The 21,023-nt window shown below is 39.9% G+C and overlaps 1 protein-coding gene and 1 long non-coding RNA gene across 10 annotated transcripts in view; one reads left to right on the forward strand and one right to left on the reverse strand.

Moving 5' to 3' along the window:
* Positions 1-21,023, reverse strand: part of MLIP (muscular LMNA interacting protein) — a 101,502-nt gene that overhangs the window by 59,106 nt on the left and 21,373 nt on the right. For 7 of the 9 annotated variants that reach the window (XM_058176954.1, XM_058176946.1, XM_058176996.1 and 4 more), the window contains exons 2-4: positions 11,658-11,753; positions 9,124-9,492; positions 5,825-7,369 (exon numbers count right to left, since the gene is read on the reverse strand). In XM_058176954.1, coding sequence (XP_058032937.1) covers positions 5,825-7,369; positions 9,124-9,492; positions 11,658-11,753 — 2,010 coding nt within the window. Of the gene's footprint in view, positions 1-5,824; positions 7,370-9,123; positions 9,493-11,657; positions 11,754-16,898; positions 17,934-21,023 lie in introns of those variants that run through there. The other 2 variants (XM_058176988.1, XM_058177012.1) reach the window with 2 other exon arrangements.
* The window catches only part of LOC131195256 (uncharacterized), a 76,540-nt gene that overhangs the window by 39,458 nt on the left and 16,059 nt on the right, over positions 1-21,023 (forward strand). The gene's annotated exons all lie outside the window — the stretch shown is intronic.

Raw genomic sequence — 21,023 nt, forward strand, 5'->3', positions numbered from 1 at the left:
TGCTATCCCACAATTTGTATCCCCAGCATGAGGAGAAGTTTTGTTATCAAAACCAAATGTTAGTAACTTTTATTAGACAAAGTGGATTTGGCAGCTCACTGATCTCCCTTGTGCAGCATTAAAATCAGCACTAAACGTCATTTGTTCTACTTTATTTTTCACTGCTTGTATTTCATCCTGCCCCCTGAATAAGAATTTTGACTCTGGGGGGTCCCTTTCAATAAAGTTGGAAAGCTGGGATTTAATTAGGCATTCTGCATGTACAAGCCCAGCTGCAAATATGATGGGAGAGCTTCTGTCTTCACCTAGCATAGGGGTCAGCAACCCGCAGCTCTGGAGCCGAATGTGGCTCTTTCATCCCACTGCTGTGGCTCCGTGATGCTGGTTGGCTGCACAATTGATAGGGCTTTCAGTTAGGACAGGTAGAGGAAAAAGGATGCCATGCTAGGAGGAGACTCTATGGTAGGGGGAACCAACTTCCAGTCAGCAGAGGAAAACGAATTGAACGGGGGCTTCCAGTTAGGACCTTTGTGGCTCTTTGAGTGTTTAAGGTTGCCGACCCCTAACCTAGCAGTTTGAAAGCATGCAAATGCAGGTAGATAAATAGGTTCAGTGGAGAGAAAACAGCTGCCTGTAACGTCCTGGTGGCCACGTGACCATGGAAACATCTTCAGACAGCGCTGCTTAATGGCCCTTGAAAAGAAAATAAGCACAGCCCCCTATAGTCGGTTATGATTAGTGGAGTAAAATCCACAGGGACGCCTTTCCTTTTTTTACTTCTGCATATGCAATATTTCAGATAATAGAACTCTACCACTGACATGCCACATATATTATGTCTATTGTCACAGCAGAATTGCAATATTACTCACAGACAAGAGTTCAATGTGCAGCAAGAGGCAGTATCATTATTATCACTCTTCCAAGTCATGAAGTTTCACTGTTCTGATGACAGTGGGTTAAGTATGGAGCTGGAGAAGGTTAGATCCTACTGTGGATCCCATCAGCCAAGGAATTTTGGCTGATAGGATTGAGCAGAATTGCCTTTTCTGCCATGGACCTGCCCTTTGGAAGATCTTGCCACAGGGTATGAGATCTGCCCCTTCTCTTTTAGCCTTTAGGAAAAACTTTAAAACTTGACTATGCTGGTTGGCTTGGAGCGCTGAAGGAAAAACTGTTGTTCTGGAGATGATTGGTGTAGTAATAGAGAAGGCACCATCTTTTTCTGCTCCGAGCCCAGGGTTTTTTATTAACTAGTTAGTTTGATTGTTGTTTCTTTATGTATAATTTTAACCTATTTTGTATTTATAATTGTTTTATAGTTGTATATTTTAACACTTTGTAAGCTGCTCAGAATAGCCTCGAACCACAAAATGGATGACAAATAAATTTAATAATAATGAGTGGAATCCCAAAATAACTGGAGCGCCACTTGAGTACCATTGGCACTGACAAATTCACCATCAGTCAATTGCAAAAGGCAGCTTCACTCGAAACAGCTTACATCCTCGGTGATACCTTTAAGGCCATCAAACATCCACATCTGCCTATCCCAGGTCCTTGAGAAAGACTCAATAGGTGAACAAAAATGCCAAATCCAGTCTGAACATCTGGATGACCGGGTGACACTTAAAAATAGTTATTCATGGATGCTCAACCCTGTTGTTGGATTTAAGATGCTTTTTGGTTGCACCACCAGTCATTCTTCAGATTTATGCTGGATCTAGGCATGCAGTTCAGCCTGTGACTTATTTTGCAAACATCTAGATCACAGCAGATTGGGAGAGGCAATTGTAGCAGAAAAGGAGCAAGCAAGAAATATCAAGCCAGACATTTTCCCCAGAAGTTATGTAACAGCAATTGCCTCAATGTAAAAGGTATTTATTTATAAGAAAGAAATCTGAGATTTGAGGCAGATGCTGGAAGCTCTACCTTTTGCTCATTTTCTAAGACCTATGATAGGAGTCCTTCACAAAAAGGTGCCACAGTTGGAAGTAGTCCTCACAAGGTAGAGGGCTTAAACCAGGGGTGAAATGCTCCTGGTTCAGACCGGATCGGCCGTTCCAGTAGCGATGGCGGCAGGTGGTTTGGAGAACCGGTAGCAAAAATCTCTGCCCCCCCCCCCATCCCTGGCTGAGCCACACGATAGTCAGAGCCTTTTTTTTACTTTTAAAAGCATTTTTTTACAAACTATTCGGCTGAATAGGTTGTAAAAAATGCTTTCAAAAGGTTAAAAAAAGGATCTAATGATCCCAGCTGAGTTGCCTGATCATCAGAGGCTTTTTTTTTACTTTTAAAGCATTTTTTTACAACCTCTTCGGCCAAATAGCTGGTAAAAAAATGTTTTTAAAAGTAAAAAAAAAAGATCACAAGCCACAGCTGATCACACACACATACACCTGTGAGCTGTTCTACTTACCGCGTGCCTCCTTTTGCCGTGCACTGCGCGCACACACCTCGCATTTGGTGGTAAACCGGTTCAGATTTCACCACTGGTTTAAACTGGTGGAGGGTTTTAATTACTGGAAGAGGACTTGGAGCTCATTTAAAAAAAAATCTGTGGCTATGTATGTCTGAAGAGAACAGACTAGTTGCATGCTGTTTCCTGGTGTCAATATAAATAAAATCACTAAATAGGATAAGGACCAGTGGTGGGATTCATCCAGTTCGCACCACTTTGGGAGAACCATTGTTAACTTTCTGAGCAGTTTGGTGAACTGGCTGTTGGAAGAAATCATTAGGTCAGAGAACCGATTGTTAAATTATTTGAATCCCACCACTGATAAGGACTATGTAAAAATTACCCACCTTGGAGAAAGGGAGTAGAAACCATATAAAACTTCATTATGTGACAACATAAAGCTCTGCAACCAAACAAGACAAACACAGACTTCAGGGGATAATTAGAGCTGCAGAAAAAAAAATTGCTACCAACCAGCCTTCCATTGAGGAATATACTGCACGAGTCAAAAAGAGGGCTGTGAAAATATTTACAGACCCCTCACATCCTGGACATAAATTGTTTCAACTTCTATCCTCAAAATAACGTTATAGAGCATTGCACACCAGAACAACTAGACAGAAGAACATTTTTCCCCCAAATGCCATCACTCTGCTTTCCTGAATGCCATTGCTCTGCTAAACAACTACAGTAATTCCCACAACACTGTCAAATTATTTATTAAGACTGTATTACTATTCTTCTTCTCATCCTTAGGACTATAGGGATCTCCTCCCACTTATGACTATAACCATGTTGCTTGTATCTTTACGATTTATACTGTTTTATTTGTTTCCTAGTATGATTTGATTGCTTATTAGTAACCTATGACTATCACCAAGGGCTGTATCTTATGATTCTTGATGAACGTATTTTTTCTTTTTTTTTCTTTTTATGTACACTGAGAGCATATGCACCAAAGACAATTCCTTGTCTGTCCAATCACACTTGGCCAATAAAGAATTCTATTCTATATAGCATGTTCTCTCTAGTCATATGTAGCATTGTATCTTTCTAGCCTCAGAGCTGAATGAAAAGAATAGAATGGTCACACATCTCTCTCCCTCCCTCTCTTTCACTCTCCCTCCCTCCCTCCCTTCCGCTCCCTCTCTCTCTCTCTCCCTCCCCCTATCTCTCCCTCCCTCTCTACCTCCCTCCCTCCCTCTGTCTCTCTCTTTCTTTCTCTCTCTCTCTTTCTCTCTCTCACACACACACATGCACAACAGGTTCAAATAAGGCACTTAAGGACATTTCCTGCAATCACAGAGGAACCTGTTGTCGCTTGGAGTGATGTTATTAAAACTGAAAGTTAACTGTTCTTCTAAATGATAATTATAATTATCCTATATGCTGTCCACAATGCTTGACAGTCCACAGGGTTGTTGAGCATCCTTACCAATGAGAGCTTTAAACATCTACAAAACAGATACTGGAATGGAATAGCAATCAGTGCCAAATCACCACATTGCAGTAAAAGGATTTATGAAATTGCCTTTGAGAGAGAGAGCTGCGTGCTAAAATACCCTAAATAGGGGGGTGGGTTGTTTCTGTGGTGAAAGAGACATTTCTATCTGCAAATTTGTCTCAAAAAAGAGTGTAAAAACATCCTTTACAGATGGGGATGAATACAAAAATAAGATGTAATTATTAGCTGTCTTCATACATGTGATTTATTACAAACTAGCATATGCTATGATTTATATGATTTGTAACCAGTAACAGAAGTGCTGTCTGTTATACTGAAGTTAATTTTAAGCATTTTCACAGATCAAAGTTAATTCCTACCAGCAGCAATCACTGTTTTTGATTAAGGGGATCTTCAAACCAGACCCCTCGTACCACAAACTTGAACCTTAGTGCTCCATGAGGTAACAATCAACAAGACCAGTTTCAGATAATGAGGGTGCAACATAAATAAATTAAACCAGTGCAGCCTCCTCAGTTCTTTCTTTTACTGATGAACACAGATTTATTCATGAATAAAATATTAGAGAAATACTGTCTGTATACAGGTAGTCCTCAATTTATGACCACATCTGAGCCCAACATTTATGTTGTTCAGTGAGAAATTTTGCCCCGTTTTATGACTTTTCTTGCCACATTTGTTAAGTGAATCGCTGCGGTTCTTAAATTAGTGACAAGGTTGTTAAGTGCATCTGGCTTCCCCGTTAACTTTGCTTGTCAGAAGGTCGCAAAAGGGGATCACATGACTCCGGGACACTGCAACCGTCATAAATGTGAGTCAATTGTCAATTTACATTTTATATTTACATTTAAATCACGTGGCCGTGGGGATTCTGCAATAGTCATAAGGGTGAAAAATGGTCATAAGTCACTTTTTTTCAGGGCCATTGTAACTTTGAACAGTCACTAAATGAACTGTTGTAAATCGAGGACTACCTGTAACTTGCCTGTTTGTGAAATGTAATAATTCTGAAACTTTACAAGCATGCTAAAAGGCACACTCTCAGGCTACAAATGTATAAAAAGAATTAATTTGGAAATTTGGAAAATCAGATGTGGAATTTAAGCTTTACAAATACAGAGATCCATACATATCTAGATTGCCATAAATCTCTTTAGCATATATTATTCCTCCCCCCCACCAGCACACACACACACTAAAATATGATTCAAATCATTTTGGTTATATGAATAGAATAGAATAGCAGAGTTGGAAGGGGCCTTGGAGGTCTTCTAGACCAACCCCCTGCTTAGGTGGGAAACTCTACACCACTTCAGACAAATGGTTATCCAACATCTTTTTAAAAATTTCCAGTGTTGGAGCGTTTACAACTTCTGGAGGCAAGTTGTTCCACTGATTAATTGTTCTAACTCTCAGGAAAATTTTTCTCAGTTCTAAGTTGTTTCTCTCCTTGATTAGTTTCCACCCATTGCTTCCTGTCCTACCCTCAGGTGCTTTGGAGTATAGCTTGACTCCCTCTTCTTTTTAGCAGTCCCTGAAATATCGGAACACTGCTATCATGGCTCCCCTGGTCCTTCTTTTCATTAAACTAGACATACCCAGTTCCTGCAACCGTCCTTTATATATTTTAGCCTCCAGTCCCCTAATCATCTTTTTTGCTCTTTCTAGAGTCTCCACATCTTTTTTAAATCGTGGCAACCAACATGTTTATATCCATGGAACCCACGTGCTTGAGAAATGTTTCACTATCACCTTTCTAACGTTTTGTCAGATGTGAAAATATTATAAATGCAATTATATCTATATTTACAATTTTCTTTTCCTTGGGGCGCCATTTTCCTGGAAAAGAAATGGAAAAAAGGATTAGAGAAATAGAAAGAAGCAATCAGAGATAGTACCTGAGGAGTCTTATTCTCATAACCAGAAGGCAAGGAAAAGGACAGCGGTGAGTTAGTCTCCCTTGATCTTGACAACTGCGGGCAAGGAGAATGCTTTCTGGCCAGGGATCCATGTGGTGTTATCGCTGGGGACTTGTGTCTTGAGCAGGGCGAACAAGTTCTGAAGTTTGAATGAAGAGGGGATGATGCATTTGTCTGAAGCAAAGGGGAGTAGATGTTACAGCCTGGAGGAATAGATGATGGCGAGTCTTGGTGATAAAAAGGCCAATGAGTTGATAAATTTGTACCTCGGTCCTTTGCAGAGACATGTAGCAAGTGTTCTTTAGGCTGATTACTAGAATGCACACGAGCTGGAGAGTAAGACAGTTTTTGTGCTGTGGGTGAGACTGTGGCCCTTCGGTTGACTGCAAGGGTTGGCGCCGGATGGGGCTTGGCAGTGAAAGTGGGAGAGCAGGTGCGTACTTTCGTAGACTTCTCTGGCTCTCGTGTTTTGAAGACCCTTTGCCTCAAAACATGGGGAGGTAAGGAAAAACCGGTCAGTTTGGGTTTTAACAGAGGAGAGACAACTGTTTTCCTGTAGGAGGAAATTGTGGGTGACAAAGGACGCAGTTTGTCAGGGGAACGTGCCCCAGTATCAAGCGTCCTTCTAGGGGACAGAGTCCAAGTTTGAAGGGTAGGACTGGACCTTGAGGAAACCATCCTGTTCCTTGGTGCATTAGAAAGCCCTGAATAGTGACCTCCATCTTGGTATGGGGAATCGGACCTGAAGATAGAAAACTGTGAAGCAGCTTTCTTGGGAGTGGGAGGGGTAGTTTTAAATTTCTGCTCAGTTGCCAGAGTTGAAGAATCTAAGGAAATGGGAGAAAAAGTGGCAGGACAGGACGCGGGAGAAAATGGCCTTTTTGGAGAAGAGCCCGACTTCAGAATAGCAGTCAAAAGAGAAAGCCTAGTTGGAAGAGGAGATTTAACTCTAGACACTGGTGGGCTACAGTGGCTGTTTACATTATATATATTTGAGGAGGATCCGTGTAGAGAAGGTGGTAGTTGGGTGGGACTTGGTGATAAGACGTGTGTTGTAATATGAATGGGAACCTGAGGCCAGGGGACCAGTTTCTTGGGAGGAATTGGAGAATAAGCCTGAGGTGATGCTCCCTGAAGAGCATCTGCTGAAGTGACAACCCGAGAAGGAGGACAGGGATCCTTGCTTAATGGCAGTGACAAAGAGGTGGGTTCCTTTTCGGATTTGTGACTTTGAACATTGTGGGGTAACTGATCATGATCTACAGGGCTCTCAAATGAGGAAGGAAGTATTTTTGGTGTGGAGGAAGTTAAACTGGAAGAAGTAGTAGACTGGAAATACGTGGATGTCTGGTGGATGCAGGATCCATTGGCAGACCGCCACTGGCTATGAGATTCTTGCTGAGAAGAAGCCTGATGGCCTGGAATGGCCAGTCCATGTTGTACTTTCAGATTAGTTGGAGAAAGTGAAGGAGCAGCAGGTGACTTATGGGAAAGATGATCAGAAGCACACAGAGGAGAAGTTAACTGGAGGGGGGGAAAAAAGAAGAAGAAAGATTAGAATCAAATCTGTAACGTCTACAGAGTTCTTTACCTGGGAGCGTGGCTGCCTTAATTTCCAGAATTAAATAGCAGAGTGAGATGCTAAAGGTCTGGTATTTAATTTTAAACTATTCATGTCCATTTTTATTAGCATAAAATAAATTATCTGTTTCCCACAACTGTTGCCCAATCGTATCATAACTTTGCAAAAATTTGAAGGCATCTACATTGAAAACAATTCTAAAAAAGACAATTGAAAAGGCCCTTCTAGCGCTTCTGTCGATGGTCCTTCAATTTGGCCAAATAGCTGAAATCAGTGGTACACGCAGCTTCTCATGCATACATGCCAAGTAAGTTGATCAGCAAATGGGCGTGTTTCTTACTCTTTCCTGGCTGTTTTTTTAAAAAAACTTCTTTCAGTGAAATCAGATGTTCCACAGGGGTTTCTCAAGAGTTTCCTATCAGAACTATCCAAATGTTTTTAAATACCAATTCAAAGATAACGGTAAAGGTTCCCCTTGCACATATGTGCAATAAGAGGCGTGCATAAGAGCACCAGCGTGCCTACCGTTCCTGTCCTAATGTTCCCTTTGATTGTATCCAATTAGTATGGTTATTTCATGCTTATACTTATATATACTGTTGTGTTTGATAAACAAACAAACAAACAAACAAACAAACAAATAAATAAATGTGCTAGTTGTTCCAGACTCTAGGGGGCAGTGCTCATCTCCGTTTCAAAGCCGAAGAGCCAGCGCTTTCCGAAGATGTCTCCATGGTCATTTGGCCGGCATGACTAAACGCCAAAGGCGCACAGAACGCTGTTACCTTCCCACCAAAGATGGTCCCTATTTTTCTACTTGCATTTTTTACGTGCTTTCGAACTGCTAGGTTGGCAGAAGCTGGGACAAGTAATGGGAGCTCACCCCATTATGTGGCACTAGGGATTCAAACCGCTGAGCTGCCGACCTTTCGATCGACAAGCTCAGCATCTTAGCCTCTGAGCCACCGCGTCCTTAAATACCAATTACTACCCATAAATACCCATTATGGAAAAATAGTTTACATGGGATAATCCACATGCATTGCCATTTCTCAAGGCAATGGGAAACTAGAAAAGCGTCCTCTAGGACTTCATGAGCTTCATTTGTAATAATTTGATCATCTTGATATTGGTTGTGACTAGGACAAATAAATGTCTGAGAAATAAAATACATACAATATGATACAATTGATTCAGATACAACATTTCTTCAACCATCATGTGGTCCACAGCTAACAGTCGCTATCAGACCAACAAACAAAAAGTAAACAATACCCCAATCAAGGAACTGCCAGACAAGCTAACAGTAAACAGCCCATCCAAAGAAGCTCCAAGACCAATCCCTCCAACATTGATAGGATGGGTCACTCACTAGAATATAAATTAAGACCAAATCCTACTTCTAACTAGCACTGATGATGTTACCTAATTTGGGTAGTGAAACATCTGCAAGAAAGCAAGCTCAGAGAGCATCAAGGACCCCTTATTTCAACCCTGACCTACAAATATTCTCCTTTATTGGTATCATGCCCCCCCTTTCCCTCTCTCCCCCCCCCTCCTTCTCCCCTGTCCCGTGCTTGCGTGTGTGAACTACTCATAGATCAGACTGTTTCCTTTCTTCAAGTATGGAAATGAAAAAAATATTATATATTCAATTCGCATAACCTCCTATCTGAACAATGACCCTGGGCATTACCTGAGGGGGTTTCTGTGAACTGGCTGAACTGCAGGGAAGGTCAGTGTGTTGTGGCATCTGAGGCACATTCTCCTGTCCTTTGCACTCATCACCACTGGACACATGGAACGCAGCTAAACCCTTGGAGCTTTCACGTCCGTAGCCGTTGCCTAAAATAGCCTGTGTATCTTCATCTGAGTCGGTGATGAGAACGAACTCAGCTTTGAAAAGATCCTTCCCATCCATTCTCCCTCCCTTTGCCTTGTCTTCTTGGAATTTGAAAAGTCTGTGCTTATCCTTGAGGCAGCTGGCAGCTTCACCAGTTCCCTTGTTTCCACTTCCTATGGCAGATGGCTTCTCCACTTCCTTTGTTTCAGCAATTACTTCATTCTGAAGGAAGGAAGGAAGGAAGGAAGGAAGGAAGGAAGGAAGGAAGGAAGGAAGGAAGGAAGGAAGGAAGGAGAGAGGGATGACTCAGTATTATGTGCTGCTATACTTCGCTCCTTGCATAATGAATTAAAATTCCTACAGAAAACATGGCTAGGACAAATAAATGTCTGAGAAATAAAATACATACAATATGTGTGGAGAACTGAGGGAATTAATTATTGAAGAAATATGCATTCGATTTTTATCACCTCTACCCTGTTTCCCAAGCGCATTGTCTGTCAGAAGTCTTAAGATACAATCAGCTTCTGCTCCCTTTCGAATGACACCAAAGAAAAAACTGGAAGAAATAAATCATTCAATATCCAGGACAGTGCAGAAATCTGGAACAGCTGCAGCCAGGCAGAAGAGAATGTGGAGCATTTCAAAAACAAAGGCCAAGGGCAATAGCTGGGATTCCCATGATTATCGGAGGGATAAATTTGGAATAAAATCCCATAGATATGAAAGAAAACAAAGTTTCAAACCAAAATATTTCCTAGCAGACAAAACAAAGAATCTGTAACTGCAAAGTTTTGCTTGTGGCTCAAGATAGGTTAGGTTATATTTCAACCACATCATGTATCTTCTTGGAACCCTTGCAAGACAGATTTTCTCTTTTAGCCAACAGCCCTTGAATCTGCCTGTTCTCTTCTCATCTCAGGTCCTAGGCCTTCTACTGGGCCATCCGGTATCTTAGCTAGCAGCTATGTTGTCTTCCTGGCCTTTTTTATTTCACAATATAAAGGATTCAGCATAGATTGGGATTCTACCATAGGTACCTTGATCCCATCGGATTGGACTTCTTTGCCCACCAAATATATTAATCATTAAAATGGTCTAATGCAGGGCTGTCAAACTCACGGCCCATGGGCCAGATACATCATACACTAGCCACGCCTATGCCCAGATTAGCGAAGGAGGAAAAAAGATCCCAATATGTCATATGTCGCTGTGATGACGCGAGTTTGACATCCCTGGTCTAATGCAGAGGTGCTATTCAGCAGGTACTGACAAGTTCTGGAGAACCAGTAGCGGAAATTTTGAATAGTTAGGAGAACCGGTAAATACCACCTCTGACTGGCCCTGCCCCCATCTAATTCTCTGCCTCCCCAGTCCCAGCTGATTGGGAGGAAATGGGGATTTTGCAGTAACCTTCCCCTGGAGTGGGGAGGGAATGGAGATTTTACAGTCTGCCATGCCATGCCCACAAGCCATGTCATGCCCACCAAGCCACACCCACAGAACCATGGATCATTGGGAACAGAAGCTGAAGAAAGGAACCAAAGCAGAGGCTAATGGGATTGGTCAATGAGGTCTGATATCCCTTCCTATATACTAGCCCCAACCTAAACTGGTTCCGTTCTTAATCTGTCCCAAAGGTGTTTTTCCAAAAGGCAACTGGACTTCCTTGATTTTTTCCCTTGAAAACATTTCTCTTCTTATCCACGAGGCTGTTCAGATCTGAAGAATGCCAGAACTGAAGAAGCTTCTTGGATGAGAATCGAAACATTTTCAAGGAAAAACCAAAGAAAGTCCAGTTGCCTTGGGACAACCGTGACCAGGATGATTGAGAATCTCCAAGATTCACCTCTTAATGTTCAAAGAAAAGAGGAAAGTAACTGATAACTCTGTCTTTAAAGTTAAATAGCTTGGCTCAGCTTTTAGATTCATTACTACTTTGCATATTTGAGGTTCTTAGAATCAACCTTACAGGCAGTGGTGGGATTCAGCCAGTTCGCACCACTTCGGGAGAACCAGTTGTTAACTTTCTGAGCAGTTTGGTGAACTAGCTGTTGAATAAATCATTAGGGCAGAGAACCGGTTGTTAAATTATTTGAATCCCACCACTGCTTACAGGTATTCTCTTCTGTGCACATTTCAGTCTCAGATATTGAGCTGGACTTGTACATGCTTAGATTTACTTCAGGCAGTGGAAAAAACGCACCATTTATTTTAGGCTATAACCGCTTTTCTGCCTATTGTACCCAATCTTTTATTTCCAGGCTAGATATATTTTGAGACAATTCTCTCCACTCTCCACTCCAATGTAACTGAGACAAAGATTATAAATTAGCAAAATACATTTTTTTAACACCCTTATATTCAGATCCTTCTCCAATACTCACACAGGATGTTGTGCAGCCAGCAAGGTAGCATTGAGTTGGCAGTCGTCCGAGGGAGGGCACAAAAGTGAACTTAAGAAATCCAGATTCCAAAGGAACCTACAATAGATGCAGATACTGTATAACAAGCAAACTGAACCAAACATAAAATTTTCCTAAGTGGCCTGCCTATATTATATTACCCAACAGATACCTCTATGTGTAGAAGAGTTTATTCAAAGAATTAAGGAAAGGCAGGCTTTAATGTTTGATCACTCTGCTGTAAATATTTGCCAATTTATATTGACTTTGGCATAGTCATAAAGGGTTATTGTGTTAGAGTAGGAAGACCCCAGTTCTTCTCCACCCATAGGCACAGAATCTCATTGGGTGACTTCAGAAGAGCTGCTCTCTCACAATCCAACCTACTATACAGGCTTCTTGGGAGGAAAATGGGAGGCAAGAACTCTATGTAGACCACCATAAGGTCCTGAATTTGTCTGTCTGTCTGTCTGTCTGTTTGTGTTTATGTCGGTTGTCTGTTTCTGTTTCTGTTTCTTTTTCTGTCTCTATCTATCTATCTATCTATCTATCTATCTATCTATCTATCTATCTATCTATCTAATCTATATCTATCTATCCAGGGTTGAAATCTACTTACCTTCCTTACTGGTTTGGAAGTGTGCATGCACATCACATGCATGAGCACAACCTCTGCGCATGTGCAAAACCTTTCTGCGCATACACAGAGGGTACAAAACATATTACTTCCTAGTTAAAACCAGGAAGTAACGACAGCTGGGCGGGTGGGCGGAGCCTCGCGCCATGATTGCAACCGGTTTTGTTTTTTTATTTACATTTATATCCCGCCCTTCTCCGAAGACTCAGGGCAGCTTACAGTGTATAAGGCAATAGTCTCATTCTATTTGTATATTTACAAAGTCAACTTTATTGCCCCCAACAATCTGGGTCCTCATTTTACCTACCTTATAAAGGATGGAAGGCTGAGTCAACCTCGGGCCGGGCTTGAACCTACAGTAATTGCAGGCTACTGTGTTCTAATAACAGGCTTCTAACAGCGTGAGCTATTACGGCCCTGAGCTATTACGGCCCTCCGAACCACCAGCGAAGATTGCTACTGGATCGAGTGATCTGGTCCGAACTGGGAGCATTTCACCCCTCTATATCTATCTATCTATCTATCTATCTATCTATCTATCTATCTATCTATCTATCTAGATCTATCATCAATCTATCATCTATCTATATTTATCATCTATCTTCATCTATCTATCTATCTATCATCTATTTATATTTCACATTTTTAAACCTCCCATCCCCCTCAAAGGTCGAAGGTAAGATGGAACGAAAACAAAGAACGGGTATGTTCTCAGGGTGCTCTAAAGCAGGGGTCTCCAACCTTGGCAACTTTAAGCCTGGAGGACTTCAACTCCCAGCAAAGCTGGCTGGGGTATTCTGGGAGTTGAAGTCCTCCAGGCTTAAAGTTGCCAAGGTTGGAGACCCCTGCTCTAAAGCATTTTTTTTTTAAACCCTGTAATTGATAAGACCAGAGAAGCATCTTTGAGTACACCCTACCCATTAAATCTGCTGTTACTTTTTTCTTTGGTAGCACATTAGACAAAAAGGAATGAGTCACTTGGCAAGGCCAGTCTAGACTGCGATGTGCATATGTGCTCTACTTCTAAACAGTCAAAAATCCCAGGAATTTATCCAGCAGTTCACTTTCTTTGTTAAAAAAAAAAAAGAGGAGTTCCATATAATGTTTCTCTGCCATTTTGAAGCTAAATATAACTGAACTGTATTTTCTGAGCATAATAATGGGAAATCACAACTCCAGAAAATTCCTGTTCCTTATCAGGTTCCTAGAGGAAACTGTATTATCTCAGGATTTTCCAGAGTGAAAATCTTCTGACTCATTTTCAGATCCAGTTGCAGAAAAAATTTAATTTTCTGCAATTACACAGACTGATTTGTCCATTCTGAACACTATAAAGGGAATGAAAGCACAGATCTTCCCAATAGCTTTAGTCCAAGGCTGTACTTACTTATTTTATTTATTTTTTTAAAAAATCCCTATCGAAATGACTCTGGACACTACTGACCAACTGGCCAATCCATTTTCAGCAAAAGAGTGGCACAAAATAAAACTGGATATTATTTTCAGAAAGGAACTAGAGGGGATTTTAGTGGATATAAACACCAAAAGGATATCATTCAACAAAATTTACTCTTTTGTAATTTGCAGTGTAAACATCACAACTCATTTTTTAATTAAAAAAATACACGTGTCAATGTATCATACAATTGTAACCAATTTTTTTTTAAAAAGGATTTAGTTAAATGTGTATATTTATCTCCTAAAAGATGGAACTTTAGAGTTCAGGTTACATAATCAGAACCATTTCAAGATGACAATAAAATATAGCAAAAGAAAAATCAGTTCCCAGATATTGATAATTACATTTTTATTCAAATCATTCAAGGTAATTTTCAGAACAAGAAATGCTGATTATAAATCAGGTACCATAGATTTCACAGAACAAGATGTGATACTAAATACTGAGATTTTAAACTGAGTTACCATACAAATATTCTCCTGTTCTGTTGTTTCCTTATAGTTCCAAAAAATGATTTTAAAACTTTTTCTCTTACAGTAGATAGAACCTCCCCAGGAAGCAACCAACTTGCTTCCAGAAGGATGATAAGGGGGGGGGGGAATGCAGATTGAATTCCTGAAACTGTGTAAAAGCTGCTTAAAAGTTATTCCTGTGAAGAATCATGAGGCATTTCTTTACATATTGAAATAAATGTTCCCATCATAGAGATAACTTTGTGACTCAATTCTGCCAGCATATCCCCCCAAGTGTGACTTAAGGACAGAAAGTTTGAGAATCCACGTTTTATAATATGACCCAATAAATATCAGTTGTAATAAGTTTGTTGGTTCATTTTTTTAACATACCATGCAAGCCAGAGACCTTAGCATGTAAACCATAGTTTTTAGCTCAGGGTTGATGTGTAACCCTGGCCAATGTGCCCCAGTAACCATAATATCTCTAGGACTGGGGTATTTGATCTCAGCCCTAGAGCTATTATGAATTCTAAGACACAATGGCCAAGGTTACACATTATCCCAGCCCTAAAAATATTTTTGCCTCCGCCCTGGGAATTCCAGTGGAATCCAACCAGATCCAGGTGTTTACCTGGGAGCCAACCTACCTAGTCTAAGTGGATCCGGAGCACAATTCTTCAAATTCCCAGTCAGAATGGAATTTCCATGAGTTGTAATCTCAAGGAAGTCCATGCTACAAAAGAGGTCTTCAAAAAGAACACGTTCATTAAAGCACAGCCGCTTGTTCCTGCTGCGCCCACCAAGCTAGAGAGAAGTCCTGATGTCAAGTGAGGCCATAGGACAGCACAGCATTATACAAAGCAGAAGTGAGTCACTAGAAAAGCACTCAGTAGAAGCAGAGGCCACTGTTTTTCCTTCAAAAGTGCTGCTCAGAGCTTTCAATACAGAGGAGCCATTCTTCAGAGGATACCATGCGATGGTCACAGAAGCATGCGGACTGTGCATTCTTGAAGAAGATGTGTGAAAGAGCATTTTAGTCACTGGGAGCGAAAGGGCACCAAAGAATGATTTGTCAATATGGTCGTTTGAGCAGTATGTGTGAATTTCTTACCCAAGTCAAAGTTCCTATCAATAATTTCACAAATAGTTAACATACCCACACCCTACCGCTATAGCACATTAATCCATTTTAGAAGTTGAAATTGCTGAATATTGCACTAAAAAGCATTTAAGGCAAGAGAAAGACTCTTAAAAGACCAGGTGAGGCAGTGAGATTGTTGTGAAGAAAATCTATGGGGTCGCCAAGAACTGACAAGGATTTGATGGCACAAAAATCAATCAATTGAATCTGGCAACTACATGGATATAATGGACTCTACTCTGGCAATGACATGGACTACATGGACTCTATAGATTTTTACACAGACATAACTCAACCCTATAGTTTTCTTAGTTATGGTAATGTTTTCATTACCTTCTTCTAAGATGTTTCTAAAAATTAGCTTATCATTGTGGCAATTCCGGGTAGCCTCCCTTCCAAAAGTCAAGAAGACTTGGACCCATTCAAGACATGCCAAGTCAGGTATTGCTACCCACCGAATTCACTCGGGATATCTAATATCTACAAAATATTTATACTTGTTCAACTCTATGTGCAAAGGAGCACCAGGTTTATCTTGTTCAACCAATCTGTCTTTGAAAAAAAAATTTTTTTAAAAAAAATAAGTTGTCTCTAAGAACTTATAGAAGTTCTACGGGACAATACTTATATAGCAGAAGCTGTTGGGAAATACAACTAGAAGATTTTCATGGTAGGAACAATTTATCTGTAAAGAGAAGTTGGGGTTATTGCTTCAGTGGAAGCAAATGTTAACATATGGCAGTGTCTGCCTTCAAAATGACACTCTCAATCTGCAGTTGGGCTTTAAAGTCTGCTGCATACATCATACTTGCTAACTAATCTGTGATATTTACAGTTGCACAACTGGCCCAGGGTTTCACAGACCTATGAATAGATCAGGCTGACACGCTGCAATAATTTATACGTCCCAGGCTCATTCAGATGGCTTCTATTTTGGTAAAGCCAAAAACTAAATTAGTCATCCTGAGTTTCCTAGCCTATAATTAAAAAGTATTCCAACTTGTCTGAATATTTTGCAGGTAAGAGGACCAGCATAAATTATATATTCAACGCTTCTAACTTGCCATAGGTATAACCATGGCTTTCGTATGGTTGGACTAGCCTGATTTTTATTTTTATTGGATGGGTTTTTTAAAATTTTGTGATTTTATGGGGGAGTATGTTTTTTAACATTTTGGGCATTTAAATTAGTTTTTTAAGGGATGTTTTTAATTATTGTGTGTATTTATATTTTATCTGCCTGTTCACCGCCCTGAGTCCTTCGGGAGAAGGGCGGTATACAAATTAAAATATTATTATTATTATTATTATTATTATTATTATTATTATTATTATTATTATTATTATTATTATTATTATTTCAGAGTAGTTACTGCAGTTTAAAATTCATGCTGCACAGCAAACACCTGGCTGTAATCAATATCTAGTCTTACAGCAAATTCCTTGTGTGTCCAATCACACTTAGCCAATAAAAAAAAAATTCAATTCTAGAATATGCCAAAATATCTTTATTTTTAAAAATAAATCATACCTGTTCTCTGTCAAGCAATTCCTTCTGGTTCCTGCTCTTTTCTCCACATCACATCTGGAGATCAGGAACTCCCAGATGTCTACTATGCAAAGCCGATGTGGGGACCAGGTTTTAAAGAAACAATGCTTATTCCAGTCACAAGTGAAATTCCTTTATTGGGATATTTGGAGAGTAGGCAGCTTATGTGGGCACAAGAAGCATCTGGAACATAAATGTTCTCTTTGTACAACTTTCCTGCTGGTAAAATGTGCCATTGTTGAAACAATGAGGCTGCTTTCTTCAGTCAAGAGATGTTAGTGGATTTTGCTCATTAAACCAGTATAGCATTAAACGATATGTCATCTTAATATAAAATATATTGCATTTGAGAACAATGAGTATACTCATTCCTGGAAAAAGTTTTCTTATGGGTTGGTGAATACTAAGCCAAAAAGTCCAAAGGACTAAACTGAAAATGACTAAGACTTGCTCATAAAAAAAATCAGCTTCCTGACCTTGATGATTATTCTTGTTGAGGACAAAGGACTCTGTAACGTACATAAGAATTTATAAGTATTTCTCTAATGTGTGAGAATTACCTCTTAGGGTTGATGGAGATGTGTAGATAGATGCAATGTATATGTCAAGTATCAGGGAAATCAGAAGATCCAGGCTGTTCAAATGGCATAAAGGTTTATTGCAGGCTTAAGCTCTCTACAACAGTGATCCCCAACCTTTTGGGCACCAGGGACAAGTTCTGTGGAGAGAGGTTTTTCCACAGACCAGTGTGGGCGTGGTTTCATATGATGCCTGCATCTCACAGATGGGGCTTTGCTTGTTTGGGTGAACCAGTTTCTGGTATTGCGGCTGATCAGTACCAGTCCACATACTGGGGGTTGGAGACCCCTGCTCTACAAGAATCTGAATTACTAATGGTCCAAATAAATTGGGGGTAGATAAGGGTCAATGGAATTCAAGAAGGGGTGGACTTAGATCTCTTGTGGGCACAAAGAGATTTGTGACTAATGATACATTTGACCCCTCCTTCAGGTTCAGCCTGGTCATTTTTTACAGTATATATAAGTATGTTCCAGGGGTGAAATGTAATTTTTTTTATTACCGGTTCTGTGGGTGTGGCTTGGTCGGGGGGGGTGGGGGAGTGTAATGTGACTGGGTGGGCGTGGCCAACTTTTGTTTTTTACTTTTAAAAGCATTTTTTCGGCCGAAGAAAAAATGCTTTTAAAAGTAAAAAACGTGGCTACCGGATGGGGCGATCCTGTCCAAACCGGGAGCATTTCACACCTGGTATGTTCCCCCTTCTAATGATTTAGGATTTTTTTTACATAATTTAAACTTGTGTTTGGGAACTCAATTTAAACATTGCTTACAGAACATTGAGAACCAGTTTGGCCTAGTTTTTAAGGCACCAGGCCAGAAACTGGGCAATTGTGTATTTTAGTTCTGCCTTAGGCATGTAGTCAGTTAAGGGTACTTGGGCCAGTCACTCTCAACTTAAGAAGCAGACAAACCACTTCTGAAAAGGTTACCAAGAAAACTGCAGGGACTTGTCCAGGCAGTTACCAGGCATCAACGCTGATTTGAAGGCTCTACATATATATGTATGTATGTTATGTTCATGTATGTATGCTATGTACGTATACATTAACACATTACTAGCTAAAAGGCAGGCTTTAGTAGATCCATCAGAAATCTTCCCAAACTAGGCACCTTCCAGATGAGATGGACAAACTTTTACACTCATTATTCTTAAGAGTTCCATTCCAGCCAAATCAGCACTGATCATAAGACCGCAGATAATAAGGGCCATGTAATCTTATCAGCTAGCAAATTCAATCTATCTGGAAGATACAGACTGGAGAAGATTGCTATTAAAACAACTTCTTTTAAACTACAGAGGAATGTGCTCTAACATGGGGTGTCAAACTCGTGGCGTTACATTGCCGTCACGTGATGTATCACAATGTTTTTCCTCTTTGTAGAGCTGGGGTGGGGTGGGGACTGTGTGTAATGGGCCCCCAGTTTGAAACCCTTGTGCTAGAAGATAGAGAACATGTTGTGTCATGAGGTAGTAGCAGTTTGAGAAGAAAAATTCTGTGCTGGGTATCACATGTCCCATAATACAACAGCTTTATTCAATGCTAAAATATATACATTGAAAAAATTAAATTTATATTTCCTGACGGACCTCTGGTAAATAATAAATGTAACCCTGATCAATTTTTTCCAGGTCAGCCAAGATCAGCTAGGTGCTCACCAATGCTGTGCTCATTAAGATGCTATGCTGATCATATAAAATTAACTTTCACGAAATGCATTACTGCAGGATCCAATGCATTATCCTGGGACACGTATATTCACTTTCATTCATGGGCTGTATGAATGGCTTTAAATGTAAGCAATTAAAAATGTGCCACCACAAACAAAAGAAGTCCGTCATTTGTTTTGAAAGGAAAACCTAATTTCAGATTCATGTTGCTGAAAAGGTGAAAAATGGTAACATAAATCAATAATTCCTTGTTCTCTTAAATTATACTTCACTAATGGTCTCCTCTCTTTCTTAGCTAAACATCTTACAATTTATAGGATTCTCCAGCTTATCTTTAAGTGCTTTCCTAGGAGAGCATGTTGGTGACAATGAATGAATAAACATAACTATCTGGTCAAGGTTTCAGATGAGTTTTTGCAGATGCTGAATAAATCTTTAAGTTGCTTTCCAAGTAGAATGAACAGGTAATTCTTTGACATCTCAGCTCTTTCTGATCTTCAAAGGAATTAAAGAAAGCAGTAAAATCGATGTTAAAGTATTCAGCCTGCGCAAAACTTACCAAAAGTCTCAGCTGGATTCTCATTCATTCATTGATCTAGATGTGTTTGAATGAGAAAACTTTTTAGGGAATGAGAGGATTAGAGTACAGGAATCATCCCCTACATGGAATTAATTCAATGATAGGTTTCTACTGTGTTAAGTGTCTCTGTTCAGGCAATCACCTTGCTTGAAAGGAACTTCTTTAGACTTATTTTGAACGTTTGAAGTATCCAAGTGAAAGCAGCAGATTTCTCAGTCTCTTAAACATGCACTGCAGGTGTATACTGGGGTTTCACAAAAGTAGTTCTTACATAGTTTCTTGAAATGGAGGAGAGCTGTTATCTGGAATCCATTTGCAAGCTCTGTGATATCAACCAAGTAGAGTGGAGAAGAATGGGTGGGATGCAGTCACAGTTTTCAGAGGCAAACTGTCTGCCTTGGAAACTGTTTTATCATTTCCAATGATTTGATCAAGCTGGTGACTCACTGTTGCATTATCACTGACAAGAAATCAAAATAGTAAGTCCCATTAGATGATAGATGAAGAAATCCCAACTACTATTGACCTCACCCCATTTCTAAGAGGTCTGTAAGGGGCGTGCACAAGAGCACAAGCGTGCCTACCGTTCCTGTCCTATTGTTTCCTTTCGTTATATCCAATTAATATAGTTATTACATACTCATACTTATATATTTATTTATTTTATTTATTTTATTTGATTTTTATACCGCCCTTCTCCCGAAGGACTTATATATATATGCTTATATATTGTATAGTTATTTCATGCTTATGCTTAATATACTGTGTGACAAAATAAAATAAATGAAATAAAATAAAATAAATGAAAACAGCGTCGGCGGGAAAGGGAAAGGAAAAGGATTGTCATAAAAATGTTATATTTCTGACTGGATGTATATGCCAGAGCTGAAGATGTACTAGGAAAAGCTATAATTTAAAGAATCATAATATGCAAGTGGGCAGGTTTTAATGATGTCAAAGTAATTTAAGCAGAAGTGTTACTCAGAACCTCTAATATTTTAATAACTGCAATTTGCTATATTAATTATTAGAAGGGGCCATTGTGTCCAATGTCATTTAGGCAACCCTTTCAGCATGCATGAGGGCTCAAAATAAATGGCCTCAAAATTCAACAGCCCTCTCTCAACAGAGGGGAAGGGATATGACATCATCTATCTCCAGTCTACAACACAGTTCTCTCGACAGTTCCAAGAAGGCTCCACAGCCATTTGCACCACTCAGGTGACCCTGATGACACAGATAAACCTCCACCTTAATGACCTCCTAAAAGGATGCAAAT

Source organism: Ahaetulla prasina, chromosome 1 (assembly GCF_028640845.1).
Source record: "Ahaetulla prasina isolate Xishuangbanna chromosome 1, ASM2864084v1, whole genome shotgun sequence".
Classification (NCBI taxonomy): Eukaryota; Metazoa; Chordata; class Lepidosauria; order Squamata; family Colubridae; genus Ahaetulla; species Ahaetulla prasina.